Here is a 16,565-nt window from a genome sequence, read left to right on the forward strand (position 1 = left end):
TTTATTAGGTTTTGAAATAGAGTTAAAAACATGAAAGCAGCCATGCAGCAGCAATCTTATGCTGCCCGACTACAAGATGAGTCGGAGCTGTTGTACATGACCATGATAGGGATGGTCATGGCTGCCATATTTGCCACTGGTTTTCATGCCGACCTAGATCGAACCGTGACCCAACTTGCTCCAGAGGGTACAGAATACCCCTTCCCGGCACACACCCGCTTGCCTGCAGCTAAGCTGACCGCTGCAATTGGTGGTTTCCTGGCAGGGGTATTTTTCTGGACAGTTATTGGAAAGCTACGATGGGAAGTGATTCGCCAGCTTCTTAAATATAGGTATAGATTTATATACCATTCTTTGACAAAGTTTGCTTTAAATCGCATAAAACGGAGCTAATTTGCAAATTTGTCCTGATTTGAAATCTGTAAATTTCTTTTTAAGTTTTGTTTTTATAAAGTAAAACTAAATGTTCATTTGTTGCAGGGACTGGGTGTACTTTCCAAAAAGCAAGAAAACCTGGGTATGACTATGTTATTGTTTGACTAAAGGACTATATATATATATGTATTCATCATAGATTGCAATATTTTCATAAACTTGTAAATTTAAAAGATTGTGTAACTAGGCATAATTATGATTAGATATTTCTCATTATGTAAGCTATACATTTGTCATTTTTTTACAAAAGTAAGGCTTATTCATTGTTGTTTTTTTGCAGTGTTGGTTTGTTTCATTGTCAAGTCTTCTGCCAAGAAAGAGGTTTCTTTTAAGCTTTCAACATGTCCTTCCAAAGTACCCTCTTCCTTCCCTGGGATACACATGCAAGAAGTATATTTTCTTTTTGCATGCTTTCGAACTACAAAACACAACAGTAACAATTAGGAAACAACAACTCATAGAAATTTGTAATAATTTTCTAAATACACTAAAAAAATATAATTTAATGTTTACTAGCGATATAAAACATGTCTATGACACAATAAAGCATTTATTAAAATATTCAGATATTTGGTATATATACGTACAGAGTACTCTGTCTATAATAAAGAAAATTAAAAAAATGGAATGTAACATATTTTGTTTTTATAACTTTGCTTAGAATGCTGGATGTTGTTCAACCGCTGGTTGAAAAAGATGAATTTGAGGAAATCAAAACTGAAATGGACAATTTTGAAAAGGGAGAAGGTGTAGCTTTGCAAAAAGTGTTACAAAAAAGGTATTATTAAAAACATTGATTTGTCATCTTGCCTGTAACTTGATTAACACACAAATCCTTCGTAAATAGATATGAAACTGAGGAGAATTGGGTTGCTGACTTGTGGGACAAATATGCTTATCTTGTCACCAGAAGTTCGCTTTGTAAGTTTACAATATCAATTTAAATTAATTTAACACCTTTTGTTTCTAATAAACATACATTTATTCAGTGTACACAAACTTTTGCCAAAGTGGAGCATTAAAAAAAAAGGACTTATCTAATGTGGAACAGCGTCCTCAGTGTGCCAGAGCCGCCAACATTGTTTACCACAATGTTAAGTTATATGACCTTATCACCTCAAGGACAGTATGTCAACTTTACTTTTTGTAGTATAATTGCTTTGTACATACTTGTAAGATAGTGGCTTTTTCTGGAGTCCTTCAATTGTTTGCCTTTTATGTGAACTGTGCGTCACTTTCAGTAACTTCGGACTTTGCCACTGACATAATGTTTGTTAGCTTCAAGGCCTGTTTGCATTCTGAAGGACACTATGGTTGATTTTTTACAAAGCAAATTGTTTTTCCAAGCTAACAATCCTGTTATTGTTTGTATTGGAGTCCAGATGCATCCTACTATAAAATTTATTGGCATCCTAAAAGGGCGATTAATAAGATTATGCTGCAAAACAGTTTGTGTACGTGCTATACTGAACACCCTGTTGTTGACATAACCTTTCAATGGCCACAATTTGATTTCCTGTATCCTTGATGTCACCATACATGAATAGCCATATTTTCATGACTTCTCCCTTTACTGTCCTTATAAATACTTACATATTTATGTGTTTTCTTTCAATATCATTGTTTAAGCAGATACTGTAGAATTAATTTAGCTTTACCTATAAAAATTAAAAACAGTATTATTAAAAGCCAAGTGATTATAATCTTATTCCATTTTAGTTGCCATCTCTGCTTGTGCAAGACCTGGTACCAATATGTTGCCATCGGTACCGCTACTTGTATGCTGCCAACCGATTACCTGGACATGCTATGGATGAATTGAAACGTTATGATAATTCAAATCACATAATTGTTTTCAGGTAAATTTTCAATTAATCTTTTTTTTTAATTTAACCACAAATAAAAGTCTAATAAATTGAGCTGTCTGCTACAACACTAACATTCTGCTAAAAAAAACAGTTCCATATTGGTACAACTTGTGTTTTACACTTTATATGTTTAAACTAGTTTAAATCTTTGGTTCTAATTAAATGTTCTTATTCTGTACTAAATTGTGTCTATGTCAGACTATTTTGACAAACCTTGAAAGTTGAAACCCCAGAACAAATTGTTATGAAGTATGCTTTTATTCTTTTTCAACAGAAAAGGTATTATGTTTCGAATGGAGGTATACACTACTGACCAGTTCGGCGAACACACAGTGCTTTCTCCCATTGAGATACAGAAAGTTCTGGAAGGAATACTCAAAGAAACGGAGGACATAAAAACCACCCAATGGAATCCGTCAGTCTTTACAACACAAAATAGAACTGTTTGGGCCCAGGTGAATAAAATGAATTGGCTTTTTCATATTTGTTTCTCAGTTGACATATGGTGCTGTTGTGTCTGCCACTCTGTTTGTCATTATTAATTGATATACGTTAACAAACTGTATGTAGGTAAATAAGTGGTGTTCTGCTCTGCAAAGTTATGCATAATCGATTTACGATGTTATTTCTTAATTTCTTGTGAAAATTTTGTGACTGAATATAACTAGAAGAAATATTCTGAATTTCTCTTGATTCAACTTAGTTGAGTTCCTTGTGTTTAATTGTCTTTTTACATAAGCGTTGTGATTTTTGAATTGAAACAAAACTCAAGAAACTTACTTTCGCCATTGTATTTCTATGACTGCGTGTGTTGTTTACCTTGTCAAATACTCCTCCTGTCCTTTTAGGAAAGGGAAAAGTTGATGGCCCACCCACGCAACAGCGTTTACTTAGAAGATGTTGAAAGTGCCCTGTTTCATCTCGTGCTGGAAGACTGCAGCCCCAAAGTAGGCCAATCAATTCTTACAATATTTTGCCCTGCAGTTGTATGTTTTAATCCAATCGTATTGGTGGATCGCCGCCATATTGTGGACGTAACTTTTTCCGACATGACTTTGCAACGGTTTAATTACGCTTACATTACTAAAACTAGTGTCGTGACTCGTGAGGCCTTTTATGTTTTCTGTTTTAAAACAGTTATATATTATTTGTTGTATTAAATGTACAACAATACTCATTAGCTCATATTCTGTAGATTCCCGTAATATTTGTTAACGGGTGATAAATATATTTACATCACGTCCTGTACTGCCATACCCAGACCAGCCTGAAATGCATTTCCTCCCTGCTAAACCAAGCAAAATGCCATGCCTAAACAGGAATATCTTGCCTGACTATTGTGTAAATATCAGGAGCTGTAGAATCTTTTCTCCACATTTTTGTAGGCTTTCTAATATTACTACTCAAAATGTTTTTTAACAATTCTTTATTAATAACATTACCCATTAAATAAAATGCAAATACTTTTTTTTTCCAAATTATTTTTATTCGGTGTGTATTGGGCAGTATTGTAATGACTCGACTTGACTTGGGTCTTTTAGACAAATGACTTTTGTTAAAATTAAGTGTTTTCATTAAGCATTTTTTTTTTATAAATTGAGCTACTTAACCTAATTTTTGCAAATAAAACAATTTTTTGTTGCATATTGCGTTTTTGGTATTTTTTTGGTTAAGGTATTTCTCCTAATCAGAAGAATGTACCCAATTTCAATCGTTTAACGTGTAATATTTATGGCAAGGACTCTACTTGCTTTAATTATAACTTACCTGAAACTTTACTTGTTATTTATTTAAAAAGACCACTTGGACTTGAAAAGTTATTTCACATATGAGTTGATTGGGATGTAAGTCATTTCAAAATGACTTGTTTACAACACTGGTATTGGGTGTTCAGTAGTTGACCCTGAACTACTTGAACATGTGCCAAAACAACTATAGCTTATATTTTCCCCCGAAAATGGATTTTCCCCGTTAACTATTCGGAAATTAATTTCTCCTTCCTTGCTGGTAGTTAGTAGTTACTCAAAATTCAATCAGAACGCGGATCATTTCCTGCGATAGCCCAACCTTAACGCCAACCTGTCACTCTTTCGCCAGAATTTGACCGAAGAGTGCCACGCCAATCTGTTCGGAAACGGCCACGGCAGGTGGTTAGACAAGTCGCTCACCTGCGTAATCTACGAGAATGGGCTGTCCGGTGGCAACGTGGAACACGCAACTGCGGACGCCACGGTACGTAAAGCGTGTTATTGCTTTATTTAATTCGACCGGTTTGAGTCTGTTTGAGTAAGTGCCGGCAGCTTGAAGCCTTATACGACAAACTTTAGGTTTTACGTGCAAGCCTTGTGAAACTGATTCTTCGTCCGTGCACTGCATCACTGGTGCGGCTCAAAAGGCTGTTATCAATCTCATGTGGATGCGGATATGTCAATGCACGACGCAATGCAGCAAAGAGTCCTACCGGTGTATTTCGTTATAAACATTGCGGGTGCCGAACAGTGCCGTAGACTACAATACGAAGTTTGACTCATAACATTTATTTCGCTGCAAAGTGGGTTTAACACTTGCATAGCGATGAGAACGGTTCTAATATCATTCATTTGTTTGTAAGTTTTGGAAACACGTACATACATAATGCCTCAATAGAAGGGTGATTTTTTAGGTTCTGTGAAAAGTTTTATTTTGTCATTAATTTTACATATTGAATCGTTATGTGTAGCTTACATAACTTAATTATCGTTTTCAATAAAGTCTGCTATCCTCCTTGCTCGCATAGCTAACTGCTGGTAAAAATATCACAGATAGATTTGCTCGCTCTTCATTATTTACATTGACGAATAAAAGTTTGTCCTTAGTTATATGTATTTTATTCACAGGCGTTTAGGTGTGTTTCCTTCTAACGTTGTGCACATTACGTGTTTTAGTTATCCATTGACAAGCTACAAAAAAGAAAGCGTCTATCGATTCAATAATGTCAGAGCTTGAATTGGCATAGCAAACATTGATGGGCCATACAACGATTAATTAGGCATTTAATCGTCACACTCCTCTGTCATTCACAGAGTGATTCTACAAAGAGTTTACATTAACTTATTTAAAGCGGATTTGTAGCTATGCTTTGCAGAAATATTGTGTGTTTTTTCGTATAAATCAAACGATCGCGCGGCATGCGATAACAGTGTTATTTTTCGATTCCGGTAAACGCATGACATAATGATTTTCGCATAAAATGAATCACGCCTTGTTTCTGGTGCAAACCGAAACATGTTTGTATCGCAAAATTGTTCAAACTCGGTCATTGTTACGACAATATGTCACTCTGTTTTATTACGTAACAATATGATTCAAAAATTTAAGTTTAGATATGTGTTGAACAGCATAGTGCCGTAAAAAACAGCTTTGTCGTTCTTGTCCTTGTAATTAAACGTTTTACATACGGCTCGATGGCCCCTCCATCTGGCTAAAAACGAGTTCTTTGTTTTTCCTAGTACCTTGTCCCGCAAAGTTTACGCGAAGCCATGTAAATACCATGGTTGGTACAACAAAGCACATGTTTTAACTGAACGGTTCCACTCTTGGTTGTAACGGCGAGCGTTGTTGGCACCATACCTTTGCTATCTTTGAAGTGACCACACAGACAGCAGTTACCACATGGTGATGATTTTCCAGTAGCTGGGCTGTAATCGTGTAAAGTTTTTCCAATATATTTGTAATTGATTAACATGCTTCCCAATGTTGGTGGCCGTTTATATGTTATCATTGCATGGGGCTGCAGTCTCCTTTTGTTTTTAATGGTTTTAAACAATTTCGGAAAAGATGTCGGCCAAACTACGAAATCTTTTATTGGTCATTGCATTTAAAAAGTATGCGCCCAGTTCTTGTTTGTTTTCTATGGAAAACCGGTTAATTATTTCGACCCGCGACATGCTCCTAATGAAGCTAAAATACAGTTATTAACTGAAATGTTCGTCTGCAAATAAAAACTCAATTATGGTGAAATTTTAACCTAAACAACAATTCAAAAAGCTTTTTGTACATTTTTATAATAGTTTTTAGTTTCAGTCGTTTAGTCATTCCAATAATATTCAATAATTCAATTAATAAAGTTCGATTAACCTTGACACCCGGACTGAGATATCCAGTCTTTACAGTTATTCAGTCCGCGACCGCAAGTCCTTATGTTTATCACTACCTTTAGGGTAAAAGTTTTGTGACCACTGCTTTAGCTGTAAGTATATACGTTCGACATTTCTTCCAATCGCTCGGGTTTTATAGAACTACGAGTAAGGTATACAATTTGTTTATTTCTGTTTTCAGCTGACCAGCCGCGTTTTGGAGTACATCTGGTGCAACTCGGCCTATGACGAGAACGGCACCCCGGTCGCCAAAGGCAGTACGGAGCACCCGGTGATCCCTGTGCCGACCCGGATAGAATGGGACATGTCGTCCTTTAACAACATTATCCCGAAATGCGAACTGGCTTTCCAGCAGATTGTAAGTAAAGCACAAACCTTGGTTACAGCCAAAGCACATTGTTATCCACCTTTTAAATAGATTCCAGTAAAGTCTGGCGGACTTTGTTTGTAGACCAAATACAATTTAAACGTGTGCATTAGTGTCAACGAACAACTTGTGACCTAACCTACGTTAAGCACGACACGACATTATGTCAAAACTTATCACTTAAAATTGTTGTTTTTTTGTTAGACGCGAAATCTAAATTCAAAGCCAAGATACATGGTTGCCACAAAACTTTAGCGAGGTTGTGCGAAAGCTTGTCGAGAGTTCAATACAATTTGTCTTTATATAGTGCCACCTGATTACATTATTTAGGATTGGCCAAATACGGCCATTTACAAGTCTTGGAATTAATTAACGTTTTGCAAAATCTTTCAAAAACCATATGTTAAAACCATATGAGCAAAGCAATTTTAGAGAGTAAAAATACGGAAACCTAATTTTACTTTTCAATTTGATATAATCCAGAGCGGCTTAACCCAAATTTTTGGCCACACTACCTAGCTAGTTCCCCTGCTGGATGCAGTAATTTCGCTAACTTTTTGAAACGTGCTGAACCAAACGATGGCAAGAATTACTCTCTACAAATTCGACCAATCAATCGTTGACCGCCCTGTACAACGTTTTACAGGCAGCTAACCTCGACGCTTGCGCGCTGAAGTTGGACCAGGGCAAGGGCTCGATCAAAAAGCTTCGCGTGAGCCCGGACAGTTTCATGCAAATGGCGCTCCAGCTTGCTTTCTACCGTCTGCACAAGAAAGCTCCCAAGACATACGAAACAGCAATGACCAGGTACGACAAGCAGTTCGCGTAAAATTGGTACTATTTGGTGATATACCGGTAGGTACAGTTCCGGCGCCTTATTTCTATAGCCCTTTTGTTGAGTTAGTGTCCCACGCTCTGTTTTTTACTAGAATCAATTGGTCCTGTAAAACGAAAGTATCACGATACTAACTCATAACGTATGGTAATAGTGAAGTACGTTAAATATGTATAGGTAGCAAACATGAAGTCATTGTTTTTAAACCATGCGCCTATAAAGTAAAATGCGTGCCTAATAAATTTGCGGAGAAGCGAGATTCCTATCATTGTGATGCTTACAGTATTTCTATTGTCTCTTCTTTCCCGCGAACAGCGCAATTCCGCTTCACTGAAGCGCTTTTCGTATCGAATTTCCTTTCCCTTATGTTTGTGTCGCCCGCCTTACAGGCCACTTAGCTGCTGCAAGGAGCTTACCGACCGTAAAACGTCCTTCAAGTCTTCCTGCTTTGTTTTTATACTAACGTGTTGGTTGTAAGCAAGTTGGTGCGATTTTGTAGTTCTAACTCATTTTGAAACTATATAAGGGAACTGAACATTCAACGGCCTAGGCTGTTAAAATTAAGTTTGCCATAATACGTACGATAACACCAGGTCAACTATTACCGAATAGTTTTGATGAAAAAAATATTTGTAAACAATGACAGAATAGAACATATGCTCTCCTACGTGACATAGCTACAACACCTACATATTGCGGTAACAAAAAACAGCGAGAGCCATATCCGTTCAGCGGGATGAGTTACAAAAATGTTTTATTTTCATTATTATACTTGGAAATTGCTGTACAAAGATACACACATGTTATATATTTTTTTTTCTGACTTGTCGACCGTACGACGAACTTACCGACGCCCCGGGCTATTCTAATTGCTGCTGACACTTTGTGGCATAGGTATACTTGTAGCGCATCACGGTTGTTCTGCTGGTTCTGGGAAGCACGTTAGAATGTTAAACTCTGCTTGTGCTTTTAAGCCTAATACTTACTCTGTTTGCTTGTGACCCTTTAGATGTATTTAAGTATCCTTGCCTGTCATTCAACAAGGGCAGTTTACTTTGCTAATTTATACTTGTACCCCCGCGAAAGATTAAAAACAACTAATTTTATACTATCTGGAGCGAATGTATTCACTTGTCGGCGTACTGGAAACCCCACTTGTTAGCATATTGAAAAAAGTGCAAACTGTACCAAGTATAGCCCAGAAAAAAACACAGTGGTGTTTAAATAAACAATTTGTTTACATTTGTTGAAAAATTAGTAGCACACTTACAAAAATGTTTAAAAACATTACTAGGCCTAGCTGTCAAAGTTCGGCACAGTAAGTGCGAGCTTTTTCAAATCACCACTCGAGACCCGTTTCGAAGCGTTCCCGAAAGACACAAGTCATTAAATTTTAAAAGTCTAGCGACACGATTGCCAGTGTTGATCATGTGAGGTCATGTCACAACGCCCATTTCCATAAGGATTTTTTGGGGGTATAGGTATGTTTTTAAAACTTAGAAACGTGGTGTGTTGCATATGGGTTGTCGCCTGAAAGTTCGCAACCACCGTTCGTAAACTTCCTCTTGGCGTTTCGCTTCTGCTAGTGCTGTGTTGATCGAAAGCGCGAAGTTCCCTGGGGATAAGCCGAGCACATGACGAATGCGATTAGAGAGCCTGAAAGCATCCAGGGCAAGTGAAACGTGATCGCCCGACACTCCCTTTGCCTTTCCTCCTTGCTTGCCGAGAAGCGTTATTTACAGTGCTGTCGGTGGCGGCGCATGCACAGGCTTTTGATGAATATATTTTTGCCTCTCGTTTGTCGATATGAACCTTGGCGTTGTTTACCCCTGGGTTTTTTTTGTGTTGCAATTCCTCTATTGCAGATTTTTTTACAGTACTGCTCCTGTTTGCAGCTCAAACCCCCAAACGAATTGCAATCGATTTCTTAGAAATACTAATTTTCCATCTGAACGTGACACAAAATTTGTTGGTTATGCACGAACGTGAAAAAAGTAAGTCTTCTTCGAGAAACCCTGCAGAAAATCATATGATGTTTAGGAAGTCATTTTCAGTGTTATATAACGACTTTTAGCCAGTTTATCGTTGTTTTGATCACGCCTTCGTCTTTTTATATCGTAGATCACTGAATTGAATGACTAAATGTCGTTCAAAGAAAATTACCAGCATTCATCATCATCAATGGTCCAAAAGTGTTACCCGTCATCTAATTTCTCGTTATTCGCCTATTGGTGAATGACTCGATTTTACATCAATTTAATTAAAACGCTAGCCTGATATGGCTGAAAGTGTTGCGGAGTGTGCTGCACGTTTCCCGTTCTTAGCATAGATACATTTTCAAACAAAAACGATTTAGGCCCTCTCGTTTTACGTGGCCGGTTTATCAGTTTACTAAGCACACGTTTTCCTTTAATGTTAGCTGAGCTGCTTGTAGTTTTGCGACAAGCGTTTAATGCGGACGTCGCTGTTTGCAAACAGTTTGTTGCGTATTGTGGACGTTGCGAAACTGATATCACACCACCAGAGTCATAACTGAAGCTATTATTGCGACGTTTTACTCGTCGTTTCAAAATGTTAGTTGTTTAACGTACATTCAACTACATCTTAGCAATGTTTCCTTTAATATTAGCATTTTTGCTATTTTGCAAATACTAATCGGCCTATTTTCTCTTTGGTGCGATCAAGTCCAGTTTCTATTACTGTTATTTTTTTAAATATGTTTTTCTACCTGTGACTATGTGAAATTAGTCCCGCAGTAGCACTTTTTTATAACGAATTCAATGATTTACATGGAATTGAATAGCTGTTGAACCCACATCATTTTTTAATTAGTTGAACTGAATATAATTTGTGGTCAAATATCATATGGACAAAACCTGGATTTTTTGGTTTTACATGTCGCCTAATTTTTTTGCAGATTTTTCAAATACGGCCGAACCGAGACGATTCGTACTGCATCTGTCCACTCACTTGCTTTCACAAAGGTTTGTAAATATTTTTTTGTCCGATTGACTACATCAGGTTGGTCCTAAATTACCAGCATCTCGGAAAATATTCTGCGGGCCACACACGTTATGCTTTGCTTTAACTTACCGTGCTGATTTCTGTTTAGCTTTTCACCTGTATATAGTTATACTATTGTGGCCAGATGTGATGCACTAACACTGTAAAAAACATCTTAATGGTCGGCAAAAGAAAAAAAAATATTGGCAATTCTAAATAAATCATTATAGAAGGTTGTTTGGTTTGGCTTTGCACGGGGGCATTAGCTTAAATGTCTGGTTAAAGCAGTTTGCCATTTTTTTAAGTATATTTAACTAAATCATAGTTTGACGCAATTAATAGAATTTTATTACTTTTTAACACCTGTCTCTCGCCCGATTTATATTGAAGAAAACTAAATTTAAATTCAATGTCACGCATTGGCGCCAGTACATGCGAATGGTCGACCGTGCGAATCAAAATCCCGACGATAACGTTCATGATATACATTTGATTAAAACGCTTTCTACGCAATCGCCTTTTTTATTGACTTTGTGATTTATTGGTACCACGCACGCACGCCAGTGGTGAAGAAAGCTTTGTTTGATAAATGTGACAAGATTTACTGATTACCTTAGCGCCATCTTAGTAAAGTACTAACCATTATACATTACGCCCTTTTTCATTTTTATTTATCCGAGTATTTATTACTGTCTTTGAAAGCAGTGCATTTAAAAGCCCCGGTTTGTCAAAATAGATGTCTATAATCTATGATCCTACTTATTTCTACTTATCTGAAATAAGAATTGAAGAGGTAATTTAGTTCGTAACCTCTCAAACTACGGTAAATGTTGTTGAAGTTAATTACTTCTATTTATTGATTTGTGAGAAGGACAAATCATTATGATTGTTTTTGAAAACATTTACCTGTATTGCCTTTCTTTAGAAAAATAAAAATTGATCAATATTGCCAACTTTAGTGAGCAATCAGAATAAACTCGTTGTATGGTCACCCAAAAACGTTATTATTTACTTTTAATTACTGTTTAGGCGATGGACGACCCCAGCGTGCCGCGTTCTGAATGTATGAAACACCTAAAGGACGCGATGGCATACCACCACAATTACAAATTGGACGCCATGAATGGTCTAGGAGCCGACCGTCACATGTTCGGTCTACAAGTCGCCTCAAAGTTCCTCGGAATAAAGCCCAAACTGTTCGAAAGGAAGGTATGTCTAAGTTGAAGGTTTCTTAACCGTTTCCCATACTTCATACTGTCAGATTAATGGGAGAAGATGTTTTGATGGCATTTCTTTTTCCTTTGCCTAGAATTGAACAAATATTGTTCCCCGGGTAACGCAATTTTATATAGTTACATCGATAAATTGCACAGGTAAATTCAAAAACTGTAAAATATATACCATGTTCTCTTTAACTGTAACCACTATGCGTTTGTCGAGAAGATATTTTCAGATAAGTTAAAGTATTAAATCTAGAAATTTGTAAACTAACTTAATTTTCCGTTTGTATTTTTCAATTTTGCTATACCGTGGCGGTATGATTTTCTTTGTAACACCCTTACATGTTTATTTTGATACCGATTGTTTTCAAACTTTTACGGATTAGGACAGATCTCAGCAACGTCTAATCGAACCCAAATGCCGTACACAATATATACAAATACTTTAAACGATTTATATCACCATCCTGCTATTATAAGTACAAATCGACTTCAGGGTAAATTGTTTTATATATTACAAGGCTCGTTTTACCTGTTTATGCTAAAAATATAGATATTGTGTTTTTGTCCCAAACTACAAACGGACTTTGTACCACGAGAAAGCTTTGTGCGTTAAAATGTCCTCTGGTATCCAGCTTTTGATTTAAATGTCAAATCGTGCGGCGATGTGGACTTTGTAACCGACAGCCTTTTCACGATATAACAACAATAACAAACGAAAAGCTGAGCTGTAACTAAAAACTCGGCGCGCAGTCTAGCCGCTCACAGCACGACAAGGCATTGTACGCACGTGATATCACGCACATGATCGGGCTTTGGTTTCCAATGGCGGCTCAGCGACGAAAACATTCTTCCTATTGTTTGCTCGAACGGGCGTGTGCTTTTAGATGCGCGTCCTTTGGCTGTGCCTTTTTGAAATGCCGCGTCTTTCATTGGAAACCTTGTTGCCTGTTTTTTGTCTCCCAATGTAAACACTTGGGTTTGTTTACTTGACCCTCACAGTTTGTTGCAAGACATAGCGTTGACGCTTTTATCGAGTTGGTCTTGACCCGGAGTCCAGACAGATAATAAACATTATGTGCCAATTGTTTAGCCACTACTCAATAAACATTTATCGGGAGCAAATGTATATACGTAAAATTACAAAACTAGTTAATTCATTTCAAATTCGGGAAAGATTTTTATAGCATTGGAAAAAATAAAAGCGTAGTAAACCGAAGCCAATGACTTTATTTAATAAACGATTGTAACTTGGCAGTGCAACGCTTTCGTAGTTGGCCTTTTAGAGGTGAACATTTTCAGCACTAATAATTTCTCTAGTTTTGACGAAATTACCTATGACAGTTAAATGCGCCCATTTTCCACCAAGCATTTTTATTACCGGCTTTGCTTAAAAAAGCACTTGTCCCAACTACACAACGACCAGTGCCCATGTCGCAGATTTAGCATAAACCCAAACCTCGTTTTCTGGAAACCAGTGTTTTCCAACCTATAAAAATGGGTCGTCATTTGACTCGGTTGTGCCGTTAATTGCAATAGTTGAAATGTTTAAATGTATTGAGATTGATTCTGGTAAAGAATTCTCCAAAGTTGAGAATATTTTGAAGGCAATACAGAGACATGGACAACAAAAATTAAATTCGCACTGATTAATGCTACTTACTTATGTTTTTTTTTGTTCCCTTACAAAAAGTTCAGTGAAAATAATTTGGTCGCCAAAGCTTCGCTGTTGTACTTACGCGTTCGTTTTTGGGCCACCGCGAAAAAAGGGTTGCAAGCTTTGTCGTACGCTGTAAATATACCAGTAAGAAATCCTATTTCAGATCTTCACCGACTTGGACCAGCTTTCAACCTCGCAAGCACCATTCACTTTCGATCGGAAGCTCTCCGACAAGATGACCTGCTATCCAGCAGGTGGCGCTTTCGCACCGCAGCGTGAGGACGGCTACGGGGTGTTCTACCTGTTCCTTGGTGAAAACTTTTGTAAGTAAAAACTCTTTGCTTGCGTCTCAGTGACCGTTATGCTAATTGTGGTCATTACCTGGTCACAGTTTTCTGAAATGCCCATCCTTCCATGACCCTTCTATTTTGACGTTTCATTTGCACCAGCTGAACAACAGTTATGGTGTACACGCGTACTGATTCATTTAAAGGAAAATGCAGCCCGGTTGTATTTACTTTTTTAATATGAGAAATAGTTGTCAGATAAGAAACAAATCCATAACGCTTTTATATGTTCTATCACAGGGTTGTACAAGATTGTGAGCATTTGTAGACCCACAATATTACTACATTTCTTAATGCTGCCTAGGCCAGGGATGTCCAACCTTTTAGCAGAATGGGCCGCATTGCCACTTTAAAAATTTCGATAGGCCGCAAAACCTCAATTAAAGGGGTGACGTCATAAGTTGCGTCATATCGTGACGTCGTAAAACAACTTAACTTATAAACACCCGCTCTTCGAGAGTGAACTCATGCGCAAATAGTCAAGTAATCTCAACCTTATATATTATTTTATTATGGCGAAGCGCGAAAATTTTAGTTTTTACATGTTTGGGCTTATACATTTCCTTAAAACGGTCCGGAAAAATACACATTTAGAAAACACACATCTTGCTTAGCAATGGTGTGTGCACAAAGCGTTCGATGGATGTTGAAATGCGACATTAGACTCGATTATAGTCTCAGAAAAAACATAAGATTAGGCCTACATCAAATACTTCGCGTTCTACACGTTTTGATGATAGTCGAAACAATTGTTTTTAATAAAGGCTAGTGAAATTGACAATAAGTGGTTGGCCGCAAGTAAATATCAGGCCGGGGGGGCGCAGGTTGGACATCCCTGGCCTTGGCTATCTTGACTCATGTGCTGATATTTGTTTACCTAGAAAACTTTTTTTAGCTTTTATTGTTTATTTTTTAGTTATGGGATAAATGTGATACGCGAATACAGAGCCTCTGCATTGTGTACGCTAATATAGAAAAAAATAAAAAATGTGCCTTGGTTGGAGCACCCCGGCGTACAGTATGTACTATGTATATTGTATACTATTGTCAGTGGTGAGGAAACTTTATGTATTCCTGTTTTTTTACTATTCTACGTTGAGCTTCGAACTCTAGTTAGCAGGCAGTAAGAATATCGAAGTCCATATAAAGTATCTCTTTATTCATTTTCAACGTCTGTTAGCAGACATTTCGTTATGGTCTTCTGCCAACTGAGCTTCGGAATAACGCAATCAAAGATCCAGTTGGGAAACATGTATAAAATATATACAATGTGTTATTTGCAGGCACAATTCACATCACCAGCTACCGTAGCTGCGAAAGCACCAGCTCGAAATTGTTCGGCGAGAAGCTACTGGAAGCCATCGCTGACATGAAGCAGTTGTTTGCCAAGAAGTAAATTGGAAACAACTTCAGTCCAGCACACATATTTCTTTCAAAAATCCAAACGTTGATGTTTTTACTCTGTGATTTGTCGAAAATTTCACTTGTTCGCACCCAAAGGGTTAATCTTAAAATTATATATTTTTTAATTTTTATGTTTTTTGTAGAATAAAAATTAAATTTTTAAACCAAGACCCAATTTTGTGACAAATGCTAAAACATGTTTTCTTTTTGCCGAAATTCCTGATTTTATTTTTCGCGTGCACATTACCAGGCAGTTATGTTGCATTCGTTGAACTGCCTTTACGCCGATTTTACGTTTTGAAAAAACGGCATAGTGTCAGAAACTGAATTCGTTCCGATAAAAAATATTGGCTTGAATATCGCGTTTGTAGTAACTAAGTGAAGCAGTATGTACATCTTTCCCATTACCCGAAACTTAAAACCAAGTATTGTTATTGTTTTTCCGTAAATTAAGTCACTTGTCCGAATCGTACTGAAACAAGTATAAATTGGCACGCGTGTTTGGTGAGTAATTTATGTGAACAATAGTTACCAAGTAAATTTATTTCGATAATAGTATTGGCTTTGTATCGGTTAGTAAGGTATACTAAAAACGAACGCTGTTCGCGGTTTCAACCTCAAACGCCGACCACCAGTATAACCTATATAGTATGTTCTTTAAATACAAAAATGTATAAACAATTTTTTTGTGTATATCCTTTTCGTATTCCTCTCCCGGAAACGATATGTTTTGCCCTTGCAAAAAATACCTTCCTTTATGCATTGTACGTTATTCAATTAGAAATTGTTTCTTTAAAAAATCAGCAGTAGCTTCTGGCATGCACAAAACACACTTAAAACAGCGGTATTTTATAATAACACTTGTATTTGCAGTCATTTTAACTATGAAGAAACAATTTATTTTTCAAAGGTGATGGTACTATACTCTAGCAGTTTAAACTCCATTTCTAATCAAATTTATAAATTTTTGATTGAATCACACTTTGCTGTGTTTTGTGTGTACGTCGTTTTCCCAAAGGTTTTTTTTAGACAAATTCATGAGTGTTTTTGTTGTGCTTCTTTTATTCTATTTTAAATAGAAACTAAATTTGAACCCAGTACGATGTACGTACTATTGTATATGCATATATGACGTTATATGCTCTAATAAGCCTATAATTGATTAATCTCGAGAATTTAAATACATTTAATTTGGAATATGTTTATACGTTTCTTTGTGCGTGTTATTTTTTAGTAATATTACTCCGGAGCAGAGTCGTAGCCAGGGTATTCGCCCGGGGGCAAACTATA

At 36.9% G+C, this 16,565-nt stretch overlaps 1 protein-coding gene across 1 annotated transcript; it reads left to right on the forward strand.

Annotated features, from left to right (window-relative positions):
• LOC146138285 (carnitine O-palmitoyltransferase 1, liver isoform-like) lies at positions 1-16,184 on the forward strand. Its single transcript, XM_083393333.1, has 16 exons — positions 1-332; positions 481-517; positions 716-825; positions 1,097-1,213; positions 1,283-1,356; positions 1,425-1,561; positions 2,155-2,294; positions 2,578-2,758; positions 3,152-3,250; positions 4,401-4,535; positions 6,621-6,797; positions 7,453-7,613; positions 10,559-10,625; positions 11,674-11,853; positions 13,688-13,847; positions 15,155-16,184. The coding sequence occupies exons 1-16, from the start codon at positions 31-33 to the stop codon at positions 15,265-15,267; spliced, it is 2,190 nt and encodes a 729-aa protein (XP_083249459.1). The 5' UTR covers positions 1-30; the 3' UTR covers positions 15,268-16,184.
• Positions 16,185-16,565: the final 381 nt, after the last annotated feature.

Source organism: Ascidiella aspersa, chromosome 7, assembly GCF_963924565.1.
Source record: "Ascidiella aspersa chromosome 7, kaAscAspe10.2, whole genome shotgun sequence".
In the NCBI taxonomy this organism is placed as follows: Eukaryota; Metazoa; Chordata; class Ascidiacea; order Phlebobranchia; family Ascidiidae; genus Ascidiella; species Ascidiella aspersa.

Bases quoted from the DNA above. Each gene is read 5' to 3' on its own strand.
- LOC146138285 (XM_083393333.1), top strand. From the start codon at position 31: ATGAAAGCAGCCATGCAGCAGCAATCTTATGCTGCCCGACTACAAGAT. The intron at 4,536-6,620 runs GTACGTAAAGCG...TTCTGTTTTCAG, and splicing joins ACGCAACTGCGGACGCCACG to CTGACCAGCCGCGTTTTGGA. The intron at 10,626-11,673 runs GTTTGTAAATAT...ATTACTGTTTAG, and splicing joins ACTCACTTGCTTTCACAAAG to GCGATGGACGACCCCAGCGT.